The 26,817-nt window shown below is 42.2% G+C and overlaps 1 protein-coding gene and 1 non-coding gene across 3 annotated transcripts; one reads left to right on the top strand and one right to left on the bottom strand.

The window, feature by feature from the left end:
- Positions 1-2,356: 2,356 nt before the first annotated feature.
- SDR42E2 (short chain dehydrogenase/reductase family 42E, member 2) lies at positions 2,357-15,850 on the top strand. Of its 2 annotated transcripts, none has more exons than XM_069981984.1 (12): positions 2,357-2,416; positions 3,005-3,363; positions 3,446-3,541; positions 6,471-6,528; positions 7,937-8,055; positions 9,117-9,192; positions 11,305-11,387; positions 11,802-11,939; positions 12,022-12,090; positions 12,231-12,294; positions 12,839-12,912; positions 14,481-15,850. In XM_069981984.1, exons 2-12 carry the CDS (start codon positions 3,040-3,042, stop codon positions 14,688-14,690), a joined length of 1,311 nt encoding a protein of 436 aa, XP_069838085.1. In that variant the 5' UTR covers positions 2,357-2,416; positions 3,005-3,039; the 3' UTR covers positions 14,691-15,850. The 2 variants fall into 2 exon arrangements, with proteins under 2 accessions (XP_069838085.1, XP_069838083.1); XM_069981982.1 differs by having other exon boundaries at positions 2,361-2,420.
- Positions 15,851-17,858: 2,008 nt separating this feature from the next.
- TRNAL-UAG (transfer RNA leucine (anticodon UAG)) lies at positions 17,859-17,940 on the bottom strand. The gene has a single exon. It is a non-coding gene; the product is annotated as a tRNA-Leu (tRNA).
- Positions 17,941-26,817: the final 8,877 nt, after the last annotated feature.

The raw sequence follows: 26,817 nt of genomic DNA, 5'->3' as shown, positions 1-26,817 counted from the left end.
AGCTGAACTATAAAATCTTAATGCAATGCTACAGGACGCCCGAAAGGTGGCATAACACTGACAACCGAAATGGCCCTGTTGTCAGGACTGTACGGCCCCTTATCTAAAATAAAACGCAACCAACTGGGATATTTTCTGCTGGCCACTCGGCAGATAATACCTCGGTTATGGAAGTCACAGACTGCCCCCTCTATGGGTCAATGGTTCAAGGCCTTTAACCAGGTGGGGGGGGGGCAGGGGGAACTCAGGGCGGACGAGCATAATACTAGGACCAAATGTACTGCTAAATGGAGTCCATTTCTGCACTTTTAGTCTTCCTCAAGTCTTGCCTCGTGGTTGGCGGGTTCTGATCTCTCTAGGGGGTAGGCTGCGACACCTGCATATGGTCAAGGCTGATTGTGGACTCAGGTGGGCATCCCGACTCTTATTCCTTCCCTCCCCCTCCCTCCCTGTTCTTTTCCCTTCCCCTGTCTATCATTGTCTTTGGATATTTGTTGTTGTGTGTGTTGTGATGGATTGTTAACGTGCTATTCTGCGGGTGCAAAGTGGTACCTGGGTGCGAGTATTCTTTAACGTTCCTTGTATGGCTGTAGGTTGGACTGTTACACCTCACTTTACGGTGATCCGTTCAAGTGACCATGTTGGTCAGGGTCTGTAAGCTTTCATTTGCTTGTGGACACTTGGACTGACATTTACCTCAACTGGATTCTGGCTGTACCATTTATCTGCCTGTCGCCGCATGTAATTATACTTATTGTTGTGATTATACTTTTTGTTTTATAAAACCTTTAATAAAAACATATTGAACCATAAAAAATGGTAATAAATAATCTTTACTAAAGGGGCATCTTAGCCTTAAAATAAAAACTTAATTACCCCTCCACTGCCATTCCAGTCAATCTCTGGCCATAGTGGTGATCCACCTCAGGCATTCCCAATGTATCATAACAGGACTAGAAAGTACAGACCAACAGTGACTCACTGGAACAGCAGCAGCATGAGATTGCAGAAGTGAGTAATATTTGGGGTTTTTTTTGCTCCTAAAAATATTTTTCCTGTTGGACAATCCTTTTAAATCTATTGCTTGCCCCTAGCGACCAATTAAATTCCACTTTTCATTCCTAACAGATTCTTTGAGAAATGAAAGGTGGAATCTGATTGGTTGCTAGGGGCAACTAAGACAATTCTACTTTACACCAGTTTGATAAATCTACCGATATTTCCCCCTAAGGAGATTTGAAGGACTGCAACAATAACAATAAATTTTAGGCTATGTTTACACACTGTCGTTTTTAGGATGTTGTATGGCCATCTTTTAGGACAGCCACCTTTTTGAGGCCAAATAATGGCCTCAAAAAACAGCTGTCAAGCTACCAAAAAAAGAGGTTTTGTGAACATAGCAAAACGTATTACTGTCACTTAGAAAAAAACTTTTGACTAATTACACAGACACATTAAAAGTTTTGATTGGTCAGTTTCTGGGTGCAGAGACCCCCATTGATTACTAGATGGAGCTGAGGTAATTGCACAGCTCAGTCCTTTTCTCCCTGTCTCTTTGCTCTATCCAGTCGGGTTCTATTGGTATTTTGAATAAGCATTTTAATTGGAATTAAATTTGGACCTATAAGGTTAACCTATTACAATTAAACAAATCTATTAGAACACTGTAATTGTAAGGCAGAACACTGTTTGGCTAGGTTAACATGTTTTTTTTGGCAATTCGACTGCGTCTTTGTTGACGTCCATCATTTTGAGGTCAAATAACATCCGTTATTTTGAAGTCATTATTTCAAAATACCGGATGTTATTTGACCTCAAAATGACCGACGTCCAAAAAGATATCCATCGAATGGCCACAGAAAAAAAAACGTTGTGTGAACCTAGCCTTTTAGTAACATTTGGCTTATGTTCACACACTGTCATTTTGCGGTCGTCTTCTTGGACGTCCGTCCTTTAGTAATTATGGCTACATATATTGTTCATGATGATTATTTGCGGCTGTCATTATAAAAAGATAGCAGTCTTTCGGCGTCCAAAAAAGGAGCTGCAAAATGACAGTTTGTGAACCTGTAACATCTGAGCAAATCCATTGTATAAGATGTATAAACATGTCACCTCTGTGTATAATAAGATTCCTATTAATTTCACGTGAAAAGATGAAGTGATAACTTGGGTTTGTGATTTCACATCCTGAATTCCAGCATCACTCGAGTCCCTGGGCGTGGTCCTATGTCGTCAATCATTTATTTTGACTAGTTGTCTAGGAATTTAATTAACATCTGTAATGAATGGAGGTTTGTCCCAGTTTGGCTTATACTAAATGAGCTGACGGGTACAGGTATATTGTACTGCTCATCTCCTCTGCTGCTTAGTTCTCATGTCCAGCTCTCCTGGTCACAACCACTGTGGAGTACAAGTACGTAAGTTTCTTTTTCAATTTCTTATTGGAAGTCTACTAGCTCAGTAGTGTTGTTGCTTATTCAATATTATTGGATAATGTATGTATAATATGCATGTAAATAATTCTTTCAAACTCTGGTGAGGATCAGCTGATCACCCCAGTCTTGGTTTTGATACCCCTGGTACACAGGTGAATTGGCCAACCAGGCACTATCCCTGCAATGGCCCGATGAATGACTATCCTTGTAAAACAGGGATGACTCAAGTTTATTAGAAGCTCAGCAGCTCATATAAATTGGCTCTCCATTTGGGTCATACAGGGATCCTGAGAGACCCTCTTTCTATGATGTCCATAAGCACAGCAAGTCTTTATGAGACAAACCCTTTGGGTCTATCCAAATAGAACCATGTGCAATTTCCCCTCAAAACAACTTATTTTAGTCTAACTCCATCCTGATGTTCTTGAAGGCACTGACCAATGAAAGGCTGTTTGTTTTCCGCTTTTTTTTATTATTATTATTATTATTATTATTAAATTGCAAACTGGGTAAAAAAATTATTCCTTTCCTTGTGTATGATTTGTTTGTATAATTTTTCTGCTCAGGTTTAACTGAATAAATCTGGATAACAAAGCTTATCATGAGGGAAACCAAGTCTGTATGTGAACTGGAAGACCTAAGAAACCGGATTGAAAAGGAGGAAATGTGTTCTGAATGTCTAAAGAAGACTCTGCCCCTACGAACCGTCCGAACCAATGGAGTGGTGCCCCACCAAAGCAGGGTTTCCTGTATGCCAAGTGCACACCCAGGCACGTTGGAGATAACTAAAGTGCTGGTCACTGGCGGTGCAGGCTATTTGGGACATAACCTTGGATTAGCGCTTACAAAATTGGGCTATACTGTTATTTTATTTGATATCCACAAACCGGACTGCGGCGTTCCGAGTCGTACTACGTTCATACAGGTAAATCTAACAGTGTTATTGGTTCTGAAGACTGAAGAAGCCTCCTGTGTTCCATAGTCAGAAGGTATTGTTTGTATTTCAGGGTGACATCCGGGACTATGATTCACTGTATGACGCTTGTGAAGGCGTTGACTGTGTTTTCCACGCGGCATCCTTTGGCATGTCAGGATATCAACAAGTGGGTGACTTTTCTTCATCGATTAGTTTTTATATTTATAACCTGTTATATTGGTGGTTTATGGTTGTATATATAATATGAAAGTTGTGTTTTTTGTTAACTTGTGTGGTACCAGGCAGATTTATTACTAAGGCATCGTCACTTTTTATATTGACAAATAGCACCATATGAACTGAAATTTACAGGCACAATCAATTTCTGGGCCTGGTTGAGCAGCCAGAGGACAGCTAGTTGGTGGCTCTCCAACACAGGTAGTTGAGTTACATATCCCAAGATACATAACAGTAGGTCAGTTGTAAGATTGCAGTAATACATAGAGTTAACCGACGCCATTATTCAAACTCAATATCTTTGGAGCCTGACAGTTCCACATGACGTAAATGAGATCGGCCCATAAGGCCTTATATCAAACACATATGCATAGCAGGAACGGTGTTCTGTAACCTCAATGTATCAAGTAGAACTGGGACAGCCTAGATTCGCTAATGGAGGACATTGGAATGGCCTTCCGAATCTGGCTCCAAGCTTTCTTAGCAAGTCGGCCTACATCAGCCTCCTACCTCTCTGTAAGGGTGAGTGTAGTCTCTATGAGGCAGCAATGGTGGAGATTACCCTTTTAGTAACTCCCGAAGAAGCCACCATATCTGTTGGAAAGCGATCACATGGTTTTGAGTATCATATGCTTGTCATAGCCATAGGAATGGAAAGAATCTATTCCTGGGGATGTTACAGTATAACTGGAAGTGTAAGAAGTATTTAAAGATATTTATCTTTAAAAGTTAAGGGTTTCTCTTGAGCTCCTTGGCCTTCCACAAATCAAACCCCTAGAATTTACAGAACTCCGGGTATTTGTGATTATCCCAGATGTGAGATTTCATCTGTCCCACCATCCCGACCAGCAGCTTTGTTATGAGCCACACAAAACTTTTGACTTGTCTCTATGACATGTTAAAAGTTTTTACAAACGACAGGTACATTTTAAATCACCCATTTACTTAGTGTTATGTGCAGGCTTTAGAGATGAGAGCAACCCTAGCATGCTCAAGTCCAATTTTTTGGCATTTGAATACTGGTGACTGAAGAAGTTGGATGTAGCCCTAGATAGCCTGGGAAAACATGGATACAGGTTTACATTGGATTATTCAGATTTTTCTACAAAGTTTTTTTGCATCATAAATTTTTATTGATTTTTATTGTATGGAAATTGCCATTGAAGTCGATAAGGGATGTTTTTTTTCATGCCAAAGTGAACTCATTTCGATGTAGGAAAACTGCATGAATTCCACATTTAAACCAGTGGGGAGGTGTCGATGTGTCTCACATTTGGTCTTCCTCGTCCAGTTTTTCTGATGAGCGTAATACAGCCGCCTTTCTGCGTCCGTATTACAGCTACAAATCCCAACCACAGGTCCCCAGACCCAAACCTACAGCATCATAAATCTTAATAATGCTGAAGCCTGACCAAGTAAGCCAAGACATTAGACTAGAACCAAGCCCGCTGTACCTTTCAAAGATCACTTCTGCCAGGCAGATTAACTCCTGTCTCCATCTCCTTAAAATATAGAGAAACTTACATATAAGTGGCCATGGACAGAGGTGCCATGGTAAAGTGAGAAAAATTTTTTTTTTGCTGAGTCTGCCCCTGCTTAATGGTCAATTATTGTGGCAGACCTTATTACATGATTCTTGTGACTGGCTCTGTTATGGAGTCACTGTGGTAGATGGTGGTACATGATCCTTGTGGCTGGCTCTGTGTATGGGGTAGACAGTATTAGATGATCACTGTGGCTGGCTCTGTGTATGGGGTAGACAGTATTACATGATCACTGTGGCTGTCTCTTTTATGGGGTCACTTTATATCTCACACTGATGGTTTTCCCTATATTGGTTTAGGCTATGTTCACACTACGTAAGAGACCGGCCTTTCCGTGACCCCAGCCGGGTCATGAAATGGCCGGTCTCTGCCCGGATCATCCCGGCCGGTACTTAAGGATGATCTTTCCGGCCGGTACTTAAGGATGATCTTTCCGGCCGCAGAGCTCTGATGCGGGCGCATCAGTGCGCACCCACATCAGAGCTTCCCCCTGCACACGCTCGCTTCATAGTGTGAAAACTGACAGGGTTTCCTACGGCCGCAATTCATTGAATTGCGGCCACAGAAAACTGACATGTCAGTTATTTGCGAGGCCGCACGGGATCCCGGCCGGAGTGTATACGATGTGTATACTCTCCAGCGAGGATCCCATTGAAACTAAGGCATTGTTCCACCCCGCAAAAATTACGGCTGTTGTTGCCATCAGTAACAATGGCCGTAGTTTTACGTAGTGTGAACATAGCCTTAGGCTGCAGTGATTGTTGACCTTCTGGAAGTTTCTCCCACCAGCACACAGGATCTTTGGATATCAGCCATTGGGTTCTTGGTCACTTTTCTTACCAAAGTCCTTCTCTTCCAATTACTTATTTTGGAGGGGCAGCCACCTCTAGGGAGTCTCCTGGTTCTTCCAAATGTTCTCCATTTAAGAATGATGGAACCCACTGTTTTCTTGGAAACTTTCAGTGCATCAGAAATTGTCTGTAATCTGTGCCTCCACACAATCTGGTCTCTGAGCTATACAGGCAGTTCTTTCCTCCTCATGGCTTGGATGTTGCTCTGATGTGCATTGTCAGATGTGAGACTTTATATAGACAGGGCTGTGTCTATCCAAATCCTGTTCAATTCAGTGCAGATCGATGGGGGGAAATTTTCTTTAGTGGTTCGATATTATAGGTACAAAACATTTCTCACAATCCTGGCATAATACTGTACAGTATAAAGAAAACGGACTTCAAAGTTCCATGTATAACTAATATATTTTTAGATATAAATAATATATAATAAATAATATATTTATGAAACCTTTTAAATTATCAATCATTTTTTGTGTTTTAGCTGCAGAAAAAACAAATTGAATCTATAAACATTGGAGGGACACAGGTTGTCATTGATGGTAAGTTACTATTGTCTGGAAACCATGAAGGTCTCCTAATTGCTGTTGCCTCCTGTTTTCCCATGGTTGTATCTAGAGATGAGCGAATATTTCGGACTTTTGGTCTGAAAGCAGTTCGCTCTATCGGCATGCCTGTGATCCCAGCCCCATAGTTGCGCTTCCGGGAATATGCGGCCAGGATATTCCAGGGAATCGATCTGGAATTCCCTGGAATATCCTGGCCGCATATTAGCGGGATCGCAACTATATGCATCACAGGCATAATGAGAGAGAGCAGATGCCGTCGGACCAAAAGTCAGACGGTCCGCTTATCACTAGTTGTATCCCCCTTATCTCCCACCCGCATCTTAAAGATTGAATCCACTGGCTAGCCATCAGCATCAGCAATTCACTGCAGGAGAGGTTAAGGGTACAATTACACGGAACGATAATCGGCCGAATCGTTCTGTGTAATAAAGACAATGATCAGCCGATGATCGTTGTCATCGGCTGATTGTTGATATAGGTTCTGACCTATAATTGTTGGGCGCCAACCACGCATCGCTACGTGTAATAGCTTGTGCTGACGATTAGCAAAGAAGAATACATTACCTATCCAGGCTGCAGGGCTCCTCTTCCTCTGTGCTTCTCCCCAGGCCTGTGCACTCCAGCTTCAGAGTGGGCTGTCTCAGCTGATAGACCGCTCAGCCACTCACTGGCCAGGACCGCCCCTGCCAGTGATTGGCTGAGCGGCCTGTCAGCTGAGACAGGCCGCTCTGAAGCTGGAGCGCGTGGACCCAGGGAGAAGCACAGAGGAAGAGGAGCCCTGCAGCCTGGATAGGTAATGTATAAAGTTTAAACAAGGGCTGCAATGACATCGGTAACGATGTCCCTGAAGCCCTTGTTAAATGATTATCGGGCCGTGTTATAGGCCCAGTAAACGAGCGCCGATCTGCTAGATCAGCGCTTGTTTACATTTATTATCGGGCCTTCGTCGGCCCGTGTAATAGTACCTAACAGGCAGTCTGTGACAATCGCCATCACTGCTTTCCTGACTGCACAGTTCACAGACAACTACTACATCTCCTGGCTACAATTATCCTGGCGAGTAGTTACTCACTTTTTTTGACTTTTATACAAGCTTATATTTTTTTTATTTATCGCATAATTACTGGTGGGACTTGCAATCCTGTCCTACCATAAGTCATGGGGGCATCTGAGAACAGGAAGCTATTATTAGGATCTGGTGGCTGCTATAGGTAAAGTCTGGTTCTGCAGTTTAGCAAACCACCACCATTGGTACACATACCTCATCCCTGTGTGAATGACAAAAATAATACAGTTATACCCAGGAATCTAATGATAATGATAATCTAACTAGTTTGTATTATCACCGTTTTTCTAATTATCTTTCCATCTTTCCTTATAGTTTGCATACACAGAAATATCCCTAGACTTATATACACAAGTACTGTTAATGTGGTGTTTGGTGGAGACTACATAGAGGAAGGTGACGAGGAAACAACAACCTACTATCCTGTGGAAAAGGTAACATGTACATCATAGGTGTCATATGAGCAGGAATTCTGTAACATAAATAACATAAGGGGAGATATCAGTAGAGGACAATGGGATCACAGTTTTTGATCAATTTAAGGGAATATTTAATTAAGTAGGGATTGTCCAGCTGGACTAGACTACCATTTTAAAGGTGCCCATACACCTTATGAAAGTTGTATGTGCTGCTTGCGAGGGGTTCAGCTGTCAATAAGGTATATGGGGCTCTCATTTGTCATTTAAATGTCGCTTTTCAGAAATCAATAAATATCAATAGTACAAGCGATTTTAAGAATCTCTGTAATGGGTTTTATTAAGCAAAATAGTTTACTTCTGTAGTCAAAAAGCTTTTTTGCAGCCTTCCCCCTCACTTGAGAAGAAGCAGGATTTCTGTGTCCGTTATCCTCTATGGAGACGGGAGGGGTCGAGGGGGATGAGTGAGCACGTAGAGGAGAAAAGGCAGCCCTGCACAACACACTCTCCTGCAATCTTCTCTCGCCAAGTTCCCAGACCAGCACTTACCCATCTGACGTGTGAATCCAGCGTTTTATGTGCCCAGACAGTCTGCAAACTGTAGGAGCTGGCTCTGTCCTTTTCCTGCGCTCTCATCCCCCCTCGACCCCTCCCCCCTCCATAGGTTAGAATTGGACTCAAATCCACTTTGCCTGATAATGCACAGATAAGAAGTGAGGGGGGGGGGGGGGGGCTGCAAAACTGCTTTTTGAGTACAGAAAGAGGCCTTTTTGCTTAATAAAACCTATTACAGAATTTCTTAAAATCGCTTGTACTATTAATTGCTGTAAAAAAAAATTTAAATGACAGGTACACTTTAAGAAATGTAACAGGAAGCTGAAAAACAATAATCAGGCTCAGTTCTGCTACATACATGTGGCCTAAGAGGGCTATAATGTAGTACTTGTAGTACATATATCTTAGTGGAATAATACAAGAATATTACAAGTTGGCATTTTCATTAATATAACATCCGATCATGTCTATCACTGTACTTACCACTCTATGCAGGTACTTATCACTTGTGCTTTATTTTTCAGCAATTGGACTATTATTCCAAGACAAAGACAATTGCCGATCAAATGATCCTGACAGCTAATGGGTCACTACTGAAAGGTAAACGCTCCACCTGCTCAGGTTTCTGCATGGAGTTTACTATACACTGGGGAGCCATTGGGGAGGTCTCCAGACCACACTTATTTTCACTGTCAGTTTAAGCCCAATATATTACTCTACGCACTCTGGTCCTTTACTATGCTCCCATTTTGGTCTCTTTAATGTGGTTGAGTATGGTCATAATGGATGGGGGGGGGGGGTCAGTGGTTGTGTGTGTGGGCATGTACATGTATATGTGAGCCCAGACTGTCCCCTCCTTGACACCTTGAGCTCTGCTCATGTCACCAGATAGCTGCACTTAACACAAAGCCAGCAGCGCCACCACAGGGGAAATGAGGCATTACACAATTCTCAAAGAAATCATGAGGTCATGATGTGTAAGTGCTAGATATGACATCAAAGGGGGTCATTGATTTATGTAGCGTACATGGTGTCCATATCACACAGGTGAGGAGTGGCCCCTGAATCAATGGAAGCAGAATCCATTCTCAGTATCTTCCTGACTTCTAGGAGATCAGATCTTAGGTCAGATTACTGACAATTCACTACAATCATACCTATTATTTTATTTCCATAGAGTAATAATGGAATAGCTCCTACCCATCCAGCAGCGACGCTTGCTGTGTCTGCTTGCACAATATGTATGATATCACTTATGTGTATGTGTATGTATTCCTCTACTGAGCAGAAAGTTACATTATAAATGGAATTACTTGCTGCCCGGACAATTGTTTCTAATTGTTTTGTCAGCCTATGACCTTCTCGCAGTCACCTGATACACTGGGCTAGAATAATTCATGACAGACCCCAGACATTTCCATAGCCCTGGAGTCAGCTCGGCACTTAAGCCGCTCAGAGCAGCGATAAGGTTAGAAATGCCACTGTAAAACAAATTAATGTAAAGTGCAACCTGATACCAGATGCACAGGTGAGACCGGGATAAATTTAGCTGGGGACATGTTACAGTAAGGTCTCACTTCACCTGATATCCATGCAGAAGCTGTGCTCTGATACAACTAAAGATGACGCCAAAGAAAAACAACCCCCCATCCCCCCATCCTTACTGGACCCTCTATTAGAAAAACTTTTACCACCCTCACCACTTGAAGAAAAAAGGCTGGGGACACAGACAGTCACAGATACACCATTATTATTAAGAGGTTATGCCATATCTTGATCCAACAATACTTTGAGGTGTTTTAGCACTTTAAAAATATTTTATATTGCTCGGGCTGTGGAAAATCAGAAAAAAAAACCCTATACTCATTAAAACCCTAATCTCCTGCTGGACCAACTGCAGGACCAGTTCTTCTGCTTTCCCCCGCCAGAGATGAGCGCTTAGAGCAGGACCTGCCCACTCAGGTCTCACCAATCACTGGCCAAGATGGGACACTGCTGCAGCCACTGATTGGCTGAGCAGCAGGTCCTTCCCGGAGTGATCATCTTGGAAGCAGCCTTACAATTTTCAGCCTTCTAATTAAGTTTGTTTTATACCCGTCTATAGCAGTAGGGTGCTACGGGATCGGTGCCATAATATTTCATATCAGAATTTCTTACTTTCAGCCTTTAAAAAACTATTAGAGATAGGAATTATCTCTTGTGTCTCCTTAGGGCTCACACTACGTTTTTGCAATCCATTTTGTGCATCTGTTTTAATTTGGGTTTTTTTTCCATTGACTTCCATTATAAAAAAAAACGTAGTCCACCTCATTTTTGTGTCCATAAAAAAAAAAGAAAATATTTTGATCCTTTTTTTTGTAATAGAAGTGTATGGAAAAGCGGATCAAAACGGATACACAAATGCATCAATTTTTTTTTTCAGCTGTATTTTTGCAAAAAAAAACGTTGAAAAAAACGGATTGCAAAAACGTAGTGTGAACCCAGCCTTAGTTGTGGCTAGTATTACTGTTTAATAACAAATTGTTGTCAGATTGTAAACAAGTCCCCAGCATTGCAGACATCAGGTGAAGACTTTCCTGTGCTTTGAAGCAAATTCTAATTTAACCAACAAACAAACAAACATATGACAGAGATGAAAATTTACATGGAACCGTTGCTTCCAAGTGCAGAGGACTCTGCTGATTTCCTACATTCTTGTGTGTTTTTTTAAAGGAGGTGGCAAACTCCTCACATGTGTGTTGCGGCCTCCAGGAATTTATGGACCGGATGAAAAGAGACACTTGCCAAGACTGGTTGTAAGTCATGAGGGGTTAAATATCATATATTGGAGTCCATGGTAATGAGGGGGGGGGGGGGGGGGCGCGATGTACTAGAGAGCACAGTTATATGTTCTTAGGGGTGACGCCAGAAGTAGCCGTCACCTCGGTGACTGGTGGTCGGTGAGCCCAAAAACTTTCATCCAGATGAGAACTCTAGTGTTAGATTGGTTAGTGTTGTGGGTGTTGGGAATGAAGGGAATAATAGGAAATCTATCCAGAGGACAGGTATGGGAAGGTATATGTTGGACCTTTTTTTTCCTGGTATCCTGACATATACCTTGGTCACAGTCCCAAAATGTGATGTGAATGGGGCCTTAGTGGCTAAAGCCTGATATCAATGAACGATACATGAGACATACATTGACTGTCTATTTTCTCATCCTAATCCAGGCAAATGCAGAGAGGAGATTACTATGCTTTAAGTTTTGGAATGACAGGACCCGGATGAACTGGATCCATTTATACAATCTGGTGGAGGCCCATATACTCGCTGCCGAGGCGCTGACTGCCAGTAAAGGTTATATAGCTGTAAGTCAATGTAACATACAATATGATGTGTTGGTGTAAAACATGCCAAAACTATAGCTACAATCACTGTAATGTGTTTCAGAGTGGAAAAGCCTATTTTATCCATGACGGGGAGCATGTCAGCTTCCATGAGTGGTTCCTCCACCCAATGGTAAGTCACAGCTGGGGAGATAGGTAATAAAATGCCTGCAATTAGTCTTTTTTTAATTTTATGTTTTTAATGAATGTTTATTATTTCGGAATTTTGGTGTTTTTTATGTTTATTAAATCTAAACATTTATACTTTTTTAGTTTGAAAAACTTGGTTTCCCAGATCCTTGGATAACTATACCCAGTTCTCTTGTCTATGCTGCAGGTATGTATAATTTATAGTGATATTACTGCATTTTCTTATATTATGATGCTGTGCTAATAATCCCTGCGGTGTGACTGTGGTTCCCTGACATTAGTTATGACATCAACTATATCCCTGTATTGTGATATCACAGTCTTCATTATTCCCATACCGCCACATTATGCTTTTCCTATGACTTCATAGTGTTTATCATTCATGTATTCTCACATTATTATGATTTATTTCTTTTTATTGCACTTTGATTAGTATGTGACTGTGGTCATTATCCTTGTACCTTGTACCATCATCCTCATAGTATTTTCTATCCTTGTAGTGAGATGTCACTGTATGCATCTGTAGTCTGACACATAACTGTGAAAAGTATATGATACCCTAGGAAGGGCTAGTTACAATTATGTAAATATATATATATATATATCCATTTCACAAGGCTGCCTCATCTTTACACCATATACAGATTTATCCTACCTACTTTAATAAGGCACAAAATTGCGATGACATTGGGCATGACAGGGCATAACACTCTCTTATGTTTGCATCGTAGCTTTCATTTTGGAATATTTGCATCTCCTCCTAAGACCATTTGTATCCTTGGACCCACTGCTCACCAGACATGAGGTAAGACGTAATCTATATGCAGTGTTTGCATCTAGGCCTATTCTCAGATGTCACTTTTTCTTTTTAGGAAAGTATACTCACCTACCTCCATCCCCCACAGTTGCAGTTCCAACAGATCCCAGCTGTACTCAGCCTGTTCCTGCAGCCGATACCTCTGCCATTCACTTTAATGCAACGTGCGGCCACCGCTGCACATTACATTGTGTGAAAAGCTGATGTTTCCAGTCGCTGTTCAGTGAACAGCGCCCGGAAATAATTGACAGGCACATTATTCTAATGCCCGTTCTAAAGAACGGGCGTTAGAATAGCGATATGTGAACACAGTGGGCGACATTGCATTGACTTCAATGCAATGCCGCCCCTGCAGAATGGAACGGACGCTGAGGCCATTGCAATCAGCGTCCGTTCTTTACTAAAAAGAAAAACATTGTGTGAACCTAGCCTTACTGTGACATGTGGACCCTGCAGGAAACGCCAGCTAAGCTACTTACTCACTGAGATGGGTCACCACAATGGCTGAGTGGGTGTTACCTGCAGGCCTGACCCTTCAGAGGAAATCAGGAGCAGCGCTGGGCAGAGGGGACTAGAAATGTCAGAATATCAGGTTTGGGGGATCAGGACAGTTGAGTATAGTTTCTTTTCTTTTTTTTAGGCTGGGTTCACACACAGTAAAATAAAAGCGAAATACGACCATAATTTTGAGTGAGAATAAAACAATGTGTAAAGAGGTGGAAAAAAAACGTCCGTATTTTGCAAAAGCAGGTTATAAATGATATTCCCCTTCATTATCTGGATGGCCGTAAGGCTGTTATTCCATAAGCCGTGCACACTGCTGGACGATTTTCCCATTGAATTCAACAGAGTGCGCTATTATAAAGAATATACGTCTGTATTTTGACCTAAAAATTGCAGCCGTATTTTATGTGTTAACATAGCCTTAAAGGGGTTAGCCAGTGAAAATATTTTTCTTTCAAATCAACTGATTTTACAAAGTTATATAGATTTGTAATTTACTTCTATTTAAAAATCTCAAGTCTTCCCATACTTATAAGCTGCTGTATGTCCTACAGGATATGTTGTTTTCTTTCCAGTCTGACACAGTGCTCTCTGCTGCCACCTCTGTTCGAGACAGGCACAGTGCAGAGCAGGAGAGGTCTCTTATGGAGATTTGCTGCTGCCCTGGACAGTTCCTGTCTTGGACAGAGGTGGCAGCAGAGAGCACGGTGTAAGACAGGAAAGAAAACAACACTTCCTGCAGGACATACAGCAGCTGATTATTCTAGGAAGACTCGAAATTTTTAAATTGAAGTAAATTACAATTCTGTATAACTTTCTGAAACCAGTTGATTTGAAAGAAAAAATATTTTTTTTTCTGGATAACCCCTTTAAACACTGGAAGACCTTTAATTATTTTTGCTGTGATTTGTATGATTTGGTTTAAGCCTTCTTTCAAATAACCAACAATTTATCGCTGGGCCTCCCCGACATTTTCTTCTTCCAGGGGGTCTCTAATGCAAAAACATTGAGAAAGCCTGTATCTAATAACTAATCTGCCTCCTCCTTTCCAGGTAATGAAAATTGCAGTGGAGCACACATTCCGAATAGACAGGGCTCGGAAAGAGCTTGCTTACAACCCAAAGAAATTCTCCTTTGCTGATTCCGTGGATTTTTACATCAGAACCAGGCCTACTCCCTCACAACAGAAGTTGGATTTTACAAAAATACTGCTTATTTTATTTGCTGTATTTATTTGTTTGTGTCTACCTTTTCTTCTATAGAACCTTTAGATACCCTGCCCCTCCAAATAAAACAGCCCAAGTATTGTAAGTATGTGATGAGCGGACTTATCGACTCCCGGTGGCTGGAGAAGCCTAAGGCCTATGGTTGTATCCAGAACTTCCTAGGGATACATCCAACTTCTCCAGCCACCTGAAGCCAAATGACGAGCGCTCAGGTTTGGACGAACCCGAACGTTCGGTAAGTTCTCCCATCACTAATAATGAGGTGACCATTTGAAAAAGAATTCTATATGACAATGCGTTTACCTCAGATTGCTTGGTTTTTTATTATAGACAGGGTCATAACATTACATTTCTGAAGTCAAGATGTTGAGTTTGTGGTTACTGGGATTCCAGGAAACTCGAAGGTTTTGTATCTAACTCTATTTTCTTATAAGATAATTGTAAATGCCTAGAATCAATTCTATAGTTGGGGGGAGAGTGCCCTAGGTTTCCCTATTCACTTCAACAGAGAAGTAAACGGGATGAATTGCAATGCCAGGTATAATTGCTAGGACGTAGCTAGGCAGAGTGGCGGGAAGTTTATAGCGCTCAACTCTACCACACCAGAAAGCACAGTACACGCACAGAACAGCATCAGGACATTGTGTGTGCACTGTGGCTGCTGCACATTAGGTCCTAATCTATTATCAGGACTTCGTATGGCAGTTTGAGTGCATGGCCCAGAAGACCAGACGAGCAGAAGAGACCAATCCATCTGACATTTGCCAGAAATGCCAGATGAGCAGTCTGGTCCTGTTTGTTGCCCTGTTGCCTGGGCTAATTCCTACCAACCTGTGGCACATACCTCCTCTATTCTCCCCACAAATATGTCCCTGCACTATGGTATATACAGAAGTGTACCTGCTAGGAAGAGGCCACAGCACCTGCACAAACTCAGCGGCCCCTTTAATCAGCTAATTAATAGAGGTACTAAGATTATTATTATTACGATTTTTTTAATGTAATCAAATGTTTTGTACACATGAAATGTGTCTGTGCGGTTCACATAGGTTTATTTAACAGTGCGGATCTGGTACTTGAGTATTTTTGTACTGAACAAGTAAGATTTGTGAGTAGTTCCTGAATTCATGTTTACACAGATTTCTATTGCATTACATTATTGTTATGGTGCAGATGGATTTAGGAACTGGATAAGTGAGAGGTTCTGCAGCAGCTAATTAAAATTGTTAATTGTTAATTTCAATAAAATATTTTATTTTTTAATTCTGTCTAAAACATTTTACTCTTCCTAATGGATTGTGCAGTTTTTATGGAGCTAAAGCTTGTGTTTTAGGGGTTGCCATAGGCTGTATCCATGTTTTCCAGGTAGCCCTAGGACTGCATCTATCTTCACCAGCCACCGGGAGTTAAATGCTGAATATTCAGGTTTTTGCAAATCCAAACTTACTGTAAGTTCGCTCATATCTATTTGGAAGAATAGAAACCCCCTTTAAATGTGATGTACATGCTAACATTCTGCATGTAAATATCTAAAGCTACCAGAAGGTGGCAGTATACACTATAGATAATTGGACAAACAATTTTGTTAGCAGTTATGTGTTGCCATAACAAGTTGAATAGTAACTAATATGTCCATTTAAAGGGAACCTGTCACTCCCCGTGCCGGGGTGACAGGCTCCCGACCCCCCGCTACAGCCCCCTATACTCACCTGATCCCGCTGGGTCCCGCTTCTGGATCCAGTCGGGTCATGGAGATATCAGCCGCTGCAGCCCGGCGCGCGCGCTGAGAGATGAGTCCAATGCTCATAGAGAATGATGGAGCGCTGGACTCTCCTGTCATTCTCTATGAGCGTTGGACTCATCTCTCAGCCCGCCGGGCTGCAGCGGCTGCGTGACCCGATCGGATCCAGAAGCAGGACCTGGCGGGATCAGGTGGGTATAGGGGGCTGTAGCGGGGGGTCGGGAGCCTGTCACCCCGGCACTGGGGGTGACAGGTTCCCTTTAAGCCCTAAAAGCAAAATCTGTAAAATGATCAAAATAAGCAACTTAAATCAACTTGACCCCTGATGCATCATGAACCCAGAAATCTACAACCCGTCCATGCCATTAGGACTGGATCTTGTATCATAGCCTAAAACCTATAATAATATGTATGCAGGACAAACCTATTAAAAAAACTAGTACTTTATTGTTAAAGCAATACATAAACATACTAAAAACAGTAAAAAAATTTACCAAGACATTAGAAAACATAAGGGAGGTGGACACAATAAAGGAATACATAAAATACATGTAAAAAGTACACAAAGGAACAAAAGACAAAAGTACAATAACCAATACCAATCCTTAAAGGGGTTATCCAGCGCTACAAAAACATGGCCACTTTTCCCCTACTGTTGTCTCCAGTTCAGGTGCGGTTTGCAATTAAGCTCCATTTACTTCAATGGAACTGAGTTTCAAAACCCCACCCAAACTGGAGACAACAGTAGGGGGAAAGTGGCCATGTTTTTGTAGCGCTGGATAACCCCTTTAAAGACCGAAAGACGCCAGGGGAGTGCAGAGAGGTAAGCATAATCTCTTTATTATTTTCTATATAAGGCTGGGTTCACACTGCGTTTTCAGCATACGTTTAACGGATCCGTTTTTCTTAACGGACAAAAAAATAGTGTCAGCAACGTTTTTGTGTCCGTCAAAAAAAAAAAACTGATCCTTTTTATCTGTTTTTTTTTTATAATGGAAGTCAATGGAAAAACGGATCAAAATGGATGCACACAAATGCATCCGTTTTTTGCAAAAAACGGATGAAAAAAAAAGGATTGCAAAAACGCAGTGTGAACCCAGCCTAATTGAAGCTATAAATCAAAAGTTTTCTAACGCTGGATAACCACTTTAGCACATTTAAGGAGAACTCTTAAGCATGTGCCCTTTAAGGGCCCATGGATGTCATACAGGGAGTGGTTACGTGGTTATCAGTCTAGTTGAATGGCTGGCATGTAATGCTACGCTTCCTCTGAATTGTGGATACCAGCTGATGATTATACAGCAGAGCGTCTCTGTGAGACAACCCCTTTCATGAATAAAGCACGGTGCTATAGGGATATAATGCAGCCCCATCTCATATAACAATTGACTCTCCTATCTGTAGCACATTGACGCCAAACAAAAGTATAATGTCAATAATAAGGGGGGAAAAAAAATCCCCATTGGCAGCGGTGGGATTCGAACCCACGCCATCGAAATGACTGGAGCCTAAATCCAGCGCCTTAGACCACTCGGCCACGCTACCATCTCCATGTCATAGTACTTCTTTACCAATATAACCTACTGAAAAGTGAATTTTCACACTAAAACAATTCCCACACGTCAGATGACTTGTAGATATCCTTAGTAACACAGACACGCGATAGATTCTCTTGTTTCTGTTTGTGCTTCGGAAAATCTGCTGCAAGCGAGCGAAAAAATTTTCTGTGTCTACTGGTAAGAACCACTCACAACCACTGGGTGGCACTGTGGTTTACTTGATTCTGCTGATGTGATTTGGGACATACAGACACAAAGAGGGTGTCTGCGTCTCTTATGTAATATTTAGGGCTAGCGTCACTCACTGTAAAATCAAAGCTAAATAAGACCAAGGGAAAATAAAATAATGGGTAAAAAACAGGCGTATTTTGCTAAAGCACGTCGTAAAAAATGTATGTTTATTATTTTGACAGTCATTATTTACGGCCGTTTTTCTATGGTGCGTGAACTTCTGGCCAATTTTCTATTAAATAATTTTTAAAGGGAAACTATCAACAGGTTAGACAAATCTAACTTGCTGTTTACCCCCTAATGCGCACGGGGCACCAAGGAGGAAGGTGTATCTCTTACCTTCCTCCTCGGCACTGTCCCCATACCGTTAGTAGTTGAATCTACGGCCCAGAGCACTGTTAGGAGCACTTCTCAATGGTGCTTCAGCCCATGGATTACACTGCTAACACCATGGGAACGGTGCTGAGGAAGAAGGTAAAAGACGTACCTTCCTCCTTGGCGCCCCGTGCGCATTAGGGGGCTAACAGGAGGTTTGATTCATCTAACCTGCTGATAGTTTCCCTTTAATATTACTGCCGTATTTCGCTTTCATTTTACTGTATGTGAAAATAACATGAAGTCATAATGTTTGTTTTCACTGGCTACCTGGTCATCAGGATTAACCCCATTATAATGGATGCCCTAATGATGCTGAAATAGTAGGTGCAAGCAGTGTCTGAGCGCTCCTATCTCTGTATAGAGGCTTTATTACTGAGGTACTGTCCCCTAGAAGCACTGCAGTCTCATATGAAGAAACATATGGTGCCGCACAGACTTCTTCTGACCTTGTTCTATGATCCGATTGTTATCTAAGTATCAACTAGACAAGACAAACATATAACTAAACCAACAACACTCAAACAGTTCATGTATATGATTGACCACACTGAGTAAACATCCACAGTGCAGGGAGAAACAAAGACGATGGGAATAATGATCTAGACCCCCCCTTTAGTAAGATTCACCTTCACTAAATGTTTCCTGTAGCTGCAAATATGATTCACACAACATTTACACAATTTAAGTGGAATCCAGGAGCAGGCCAGGCCAAAACCAAGAGACATATTGAAATCTGAACTTGGAATCAAAACTGGAATGAACAGAATCAAAATCTGAACGGGACCAAAACACAGGCAAACTACGCTGCCACTCAAGCCGGGACTTAGCAGTTGTGTTTCTAATGGTGTGTTTAGACAGAGAGATTTATCTGACAGATTTGTAAAGCCAAAGCCAGGAATAAATTTGAGAAGAGGACAAATATCAGTCTTTCCTTTATGACCTGTTCTCTGTTCATAGTCTGTTCCTGGTTTTGGCTTCAAAAATCTGTCAGATAAATCTCTCTGCGTAAACACACAATTAGTTTACATGATTAGGGCCTCATTGATTATGAGGGTCTGCTATTTAGTCTTAATTGACAATGTTGGTTATGTCATGTGATCTGCATTACCAGGCTTCATCACAGGTGTAAACAAGGAGATGAAGCCCGGTAATGCTGATCATGCGGCAAAGCCAAGACAGTCAATTAAGACTAAATTGCCCACATAATCAATAAGGGCCCATGCACACCATAAAATTGGCACCAAAATTTGTTGCGGGCGCCGAATACTGCCTGCTTTCTGTTTGAATGGGAGGGCTCGTGCGCCTCTGCTCTCTGCTCAAAGAATTGACAACCGCACGGAATTTCGACGCCGATTCTGTAGTGTGAACAGGCCCTGAGGCTCAAATAATGTAAACAAAGAAGTGCAACAAAGCTGTGAATGGAGAGACATAGCCTTTGGCTATGTTCACACAATGTACTATTTTTGAATAGAACGGCCATTGTTTTCAGTTAAAACAACAGCCGTTCTTTTCATACTGCAATGATATGCATTGAAGTCAATGGAACAATGGCTGTTGTTTTCACACAATGTATTGAACAACGGCCGTTGTTTTGAATGCCAAACAACAGAAGTTGTTCAATGCATTGTGTAAAAACAACGGCCATTGTTCCATTGACTTCAATGCATATAATTGCAGAATGAAAAGAACAGCCATTAACAGCTGCTTAACCTGGGAACCTCAGATGCCAGGTGCAAATTTAAAAATATCCAGTTTTTTGGTACTTATCAGCTGTTGTATGTCCTGCAGGAAGTCTGACTCTCCTGCCATCTCTGTCCATTACAGGAACTCTCTAAAGCAGTAGCTTTAGAGAGCTTTGGACAGCTTCTGACACAGACTGAGGTGGCAGCAGAGAACAATGTAAAGAATACACCACTTCTTTCAGGACATACAGCAGTTGATAAGTACTGGCAGACTTATGGATTTTAAAAAGACGTAAACCACAAATCTATATAACTTTCTGAAACCACTTGATTTGAAAGAAAAAAACATTTAGTCGGAGTACCCCTTTAATTCCTGCAATGAAGTGATGCACTAAGACAATGAAATGATGCAGCACTGCAATAAATTAAGTATTCACGTTGCATTTTCATTGTGTACTGTATGTGTGAACACAGTCTTAAAGCAGAGCCTGATAAGCTACAAGGAGCAGCTGACAGATCAAGAAGAGCAAAGACAGGTCAGATCAATCATTGTCTTGTTGGAATACAGGATGTGGCAGACTCAAAACAGAATCAACTTGCATAGACCACCGGGATCAAATGGTGTGTTGTCAGCAGAAGAGAGGTGGGCTTGTATTTACAGCCCTCTTCAGGTCACGGCACAGCATCTTGGGTTAAGGTCAGGGCTTGGCCATTCCAAAACACAAGTCTGTTTTAGTTGATTTACTTGGCTTTGGGTCATTGTCATGTTGTGTTGCCCAATGTCGCTTTGGTCACTGACTGCTGCTATTACCTTCTGCAGTGGACATCTTGATATTCCCCTGAATTGTTTCCTCAATTCCCAACAAGTCCAGGTCTTTAGGCAGTAAACCATACCCCAACCATGATGCTATCTCTACAATGTGTTCAACTTGGCATGAGGTCTTGGAGTTGTGTCTTCTCCCTCCAAACATAGTGTTCTGCACTGGTGCTAAAAAGTGGCATTTCTTACTTTTCTATCTATGAGACACGCTGCAATGTTTAATTGCGGACAGCAGTAGCTTCCTTTGTGGAGTTTTCCCCATTCCCATCCCATTCTTTTTCAGGGTTTTTCTGGGCACATAAAAAGAGGTTTCTGCAGTTTGTACGTCTTCTGCTATAACGCTTTGGTTATTTCACACTTTTCAGGATTGCACTTTGTCCTGTTGGGGTGATGATAGCCGGACGTCCTCTAGGTTTAGGATGTTCTCTTACCTCTTACAGCCATGGTTCCAGGACCAGACTGCCCTTCTGGCAATCTGGGCAAATGCCAGATAGGCCAGTGTGCTAAGTGGGCCAGTGAATGAACAGCTTGATGGCTAGCTTTTCCCCAGCACAGCACCCTACCTGCACTTCACAACAAAAAGCTATATAGTTCAGACAGCGCGGTGTAGGAGAGGAGCCAGCTGTCAGATTCCTGTCCTGTATCTAGCCAGCCCCATACCCTTCATCTACAAGTTTCCAGTAGGCCTCACCTCCTTTTGGTTGCTTCAGATATGACCTTGGAGGAGAAGGAGACTCCTTATCAGTACTGATCCAGGTAGGGGTGACAATCACAAGAGTAATTAAGTTCCAAATGCAAGGGCTTAATAAAAAGGGGAGGAGGGGGGGGGGGGGGCTAATGAAGGGGTGAGGCCTAGCAGGAATGCAGGTAGAGCTTAGTGGTGAACACTAATCTTAGGTGCAATGGTCCTACCTTCCCAGCCCCCTAATGCCTTCTCTGCTCAGCCTGCTCCAGCCCCCTAACACGGACCCTCCTGGTGCCCTTCTTAGTCCCCTAATGAGACCCTCCAGTTGCCTTTCTTAGCCCAGGCCCGCCCAAGCTCCCTAATGTGGACCCACCCAGCGCCCCTTCCCAACCCAGGCCTGCCCCAGTCCCCTAACGCCGACCCTCTCACTGCCCTTTGCAGCCCAGGCCCGTCCCAGCCCTCTAATGCAGACCCTCTCACTGCCCTTCCCAGCCCAGGCCCGCCCCAGCCCCCTAACGCACAACCTCTCACTGCCCTTCCCAGCCCAGGCCCGCCCCAGCCCTCTAATGCAGACCCTCCCAGCGCCCTTCCCAGCACAGGCCCAGCCCAGACCCCTTAACGCGGAAAATTGCCCCTCAGGATCCACAAGACGCCACAAGACTTGTTCACATCTCCAATGATCATGGCAATTGGCGGTCAGCCTCATCTGCCAGTTCAAATTATAACATTCTGTGATTGGACAATGACTTTTTTTTATTTATTTTTTAATCCAAATAGCTTTATTAACAACCAATTATATTTAGCATACATACAATGTACAGTGGAGCAGCTCCAGCTAAGAAGCAGCACACCATAAATTATTTAAAATGCCAAACATAGCACAACAGTACACTATACATCATACTATGTTATATAGTTACCAGGTTTATTTTTTTCCAGGGACACTTCGGTTTCGATAATGAGGGGGGTGGCTTATTGCGTGTGCGTGTGTATGTGTGCTTGTGACCGTGAGGGTTTTTTCAGAATTTATTTTACTACTTTTTATTACTAAATTACTGAATTTTATTCCCAGTCCAGCCCTGTATTGTTTTCCATAATAACCACTGAATTGTAACAGTCACTATATTAGAATGTTAGAGCACTATATACATGTTATGTCCTGACCCCATAACATGGCACCAGTATTCCACATGGCACATAGCAGATGGGGGTTACACATTTAGCATTGTTTCTTAGGATCTTCATCTTACCTATCAATATGTTTTCTGGTATAATAAAAATTACTACGGACTATACAATCCATTTAAAAGTCATTCCTTATGTCATGCACAGGTAATACATATTGCAGAAGAGTTATGTAGCTCAGGCACTTGCTTTGCTGCTCCCTGACAGTGTGTCAATATTTTCCAGTTTACGGGACATAATGTACTACACACCTACAGCTTAAAGAACGTCTTCTTTCATTGAGGTACCCAGGGGAGCAGAGGCATGAGCCGTGACTTCGAGCACATCAACTACTAACATCTCTCCAAAACATATCGTAACAATTTACAACCAGCTACTAGTAAGAAAAAATATATGAAGCAAACAAAACATTCTAGTGTGAAAACTGCCCTGCAGCAAAAATATTATGTTGGTGTAAGGTCTAGTTCTACAGTTCTGGACATAGAGTTATGTGCTTGTTTTCATGAATGACGTATATGCCAAATGTATCTATAGGCTTTAACTGTCACAGGAGAGCCAAAAGTGTTCAAAACACAAGGGATAGAAGAATGTAAGATATTTTACTATGTGCTTCCACATGCATTAAAATAATAAAATCCGGCATACTTACCCTCCCTGCTCCTCTGTTTCTCCTGCTGTCAGATCTTGCGGTCCCTACTGTACTCCTGTTTTTTTATCCTTCCATTAACATGTTGCTCTTGCAGGAACTGCCTGCTCAGCCCTGTGATTGACTTAGCAGGGCACATCATTAAAAGAAAAAAAGAAAAAGTAGTGTGGGGGGTAAGTATGCCTGCTTTTATTATCTGAATGCACAGCAAAGCATATAGTAAAATATTATATTTGTCCAGAAAAAAAAAAAACCTTCAAACAAATATCATATTAACCTACCAAAGCCATGTGTGGCTGATGCATAGTGCTCTCCTTTTACTCTAGACGAGGGACTGGTGGGCCTCAGTGCTGTTCAATGATGAAAGTCGATTCACGCACATTAGAAATTGTCACTGCCAACGATGTTGTAGGCGTCCAGAAGAGCGCTATGCAACAGCCATTGTCACCTTTGGTGGTGGTGGTGTTACAGTGTGTCGCCGAGCAGAAGCTGGTAACTCTGTACCCCAGAACCTCAATGACCTGAAGAGTAGTGGGGTGCCATGCCTCGGCAGACAATAAGACAACTTGTGAACATGAAATGTCGTTGTCCAACTGTAATTGATGCTCAAAGGCCATTGTTGACTTTTGTTTTAATAAATAGTTTTAGATGAGGAAGTCACCATTGCTGCTTCTACGTAATGGCCCCTTCCATGATATGATATCACTGGAGTGGAAACTTTTTCCATAGATTTCACCTGCAAGCCAAGTGTGTGTTCTGCCATACACATTGAGCTGACTAGCACATGCATATGCTTATAGAATAGTCAGGGGAGACAGCTGTCAGGTGACTGCTATATATATGTATGGGCTATATTAGAGTTGACTGATGTGTTTTCATAAAGCTGCACGTATCCAGTAATATGTGCTGTAATGGACAATTTTCACAGGATCTGGAAAATGTTGAAATGTTGAAATGCAATGTCAAATATCTGACAAAACTCCAGGTCATGCACTCGTATAGTGACTGGCTTTCCTCGGCGTTGATGACTGATAATAAACGGCTATGCACATATTCTGTGTGATATTTTTAGACAATATATTTCTGGTCAATACCTTCCTGTCCGCTTATAGATGATGTATGACATGTTCTTGAAGGTGGCTGCTGTACCACTAGTTGTCCTACAGAATAATCCTGAATCTCTAAGCAATTTGGAGTAACGAGAAGACCACCTATCCTCACAATATCATACTACTATGAACTGGTTATCTTTTACCATTTAAAACTTCTCAAGGTGACAGGAGTTAAAAAAAGCAAAGAAACACATGTACTCACCTCTCACAGATCCTCTGTTGCTGCCATTCTGATGCTAGTCATATAGTTAGTTAGAGTTTCCCCTTCTCCAACATGCAGGATGTGCTTGACCAACAACTATCCCTGATGATCCTCATGAACATTCAGCTTGGCCAAACATTTATGTATTCTCAATAGAGAGAGGAGGGGTAAACTGCTGTCAGACATCTCTAGCAGTGGCTTATCTCTCCAAGAACAAAATGGTTAGACAGCTTAAATCCAATATTCTCACATTTCTCTCCCCTGACATCATAGTTGGGAGGACTCCCATATATTTTAGACAGTTGGCTGATCCCATTGAAGTTGGCAGGTGCAGTCAAGTTTGAAAGGTAATGGTGCATTTACACAGATAGATTTATCTGACAGATTTTTTAAGCCAAAACCAGGAATGGATTTAGACAGAGGATCAATCGCAATCTTTCCTTTATGACCTCTCTATTTATAGTCTGTTCCTGGCTTTGACTTCAGAAACATGTCAGATAAATCTGTCTGTGTAAACATACCATATGAGTTTCTCCAAGGACATGATTTATTTCCAGGCAAATACCCCGAAACAGCTGTCTGTGGATGGATACCTTGCTTGGGTGGTTTCCTTGATTGGAGACATTACTTGGCTTGGTTGTTCCTTCCCGGAGGAAGGTCTGGCTAGCTCACTGACACCGAGACATGTGATGGTGTCTCTGCAGTGTTCTTTTGCATATTTGATTTCCCAAGGGGCAATGTTCTCGAATACACAGACGTTGAGACACGTGATGGTGTCTCTGCGGTGTTTTGGTTGATCTCCCTGAGGTCAACCAGCGTCCTTTTGCATGCACTCACTAGTCATTGCTCCCACTAGCCAGAAACCTACTCCACACTGATGAGGGGCAAATACCACAAAACAGCTGTCTGTGGATGGATACCTTGCTGAGGTGGTTTCCTTGATTGGAGACATTCCTTGGCTTGGTTGTTCCTTCCCGCAGGAAGGTCTGGCTAGTTCACTGACATCGAGACACGTGATGGTGTCTCTCCAGTGTTCTTTTGCATATATGATTTATTTCCAGGTCTGGCTGAAGTGTCTCAAAAGATAGACTGGCACTGGGCTGAAAAGATGGGAAGGCAACTTGGAAGTAGTATTCTCCATTTCAGCCTGCAATATTCAGGTAAAGAACGTGAGTTGAGCTTTACCCAAAAACATCACGTGTACCCTCCCTGCTGGCTGAGAAGTATCAATACTAGAAAAACATGTTACAAGTTAATGGCACGTACAGGTTCACTGTATTACGACCAGTTAGTACTCTATTAGGAAGGAAAAAGGAGGGCAGAAGGGTTAGTGAGAAGCATTTTGTCCCTGGGGGAATTGTAGAGTATATTTTCTCTATGAACTTTAAGGACAGACAAGAAAGAACAAGAAAGGGAGGTAAGGAGCATGAAAGAGCTAAACAGGTTTGGGGAAAGCCAAGGCTTTGTAAGTGGGATTTGCACGTCCGCACCAAGAGTCTTCCACATATTAAATCTCACTGCGTCTATGGGACCTTTTTTCAATCCTTTATTGCACATGTGAAATTGAAGCTGCCTGTGGCATTAGGAAGCAGTATACGAGGACACATGCTTCCCATCCATCAGTGCCCATGACACAATCCTCAGAGCTGCGTACGCTGTGGGCTTCCCTGTATCTTAACACCGCAGTTCACATGGACATTACGCTGTTCCCCAGCAGTATGACTCTCATGTGACGTATATTGACATCCCAGGACTTGGGTCAGGTCAAAGGTTGTGGGCAAAGGTTCCAGCCTAAGTGCCGTTTCCTTGCCCATATACAAAGGTCAGGTGCTTGGGCTTTTTTTTAGATGTCTGCTGTGAGGTTTTACTGAATGCCAATAGGTTACCCTGTAAATATCGAGCACGTTTTCATACGTATCCCT

Source organism: Dendropsophus ebraccatus, chromosome 9 (assembly GCF_027789765.1).
Source record: "Dendropsophus ebraccatus isolate aDenEbr1 chromosome 9, aDenEbr1.pat, whole genome shotgun sequence".
Lineage (NCBI taxonomy): Eukaryota > Metazoa > Chordata > Amphibia > Anura > Hylidae > Dendropsophus > Dendropsophus ebraccatus.
Note: the sequence above shows the minus strand (reverse complement) of the source record. Positions and strands in the feature narration are given on the sequence as shown.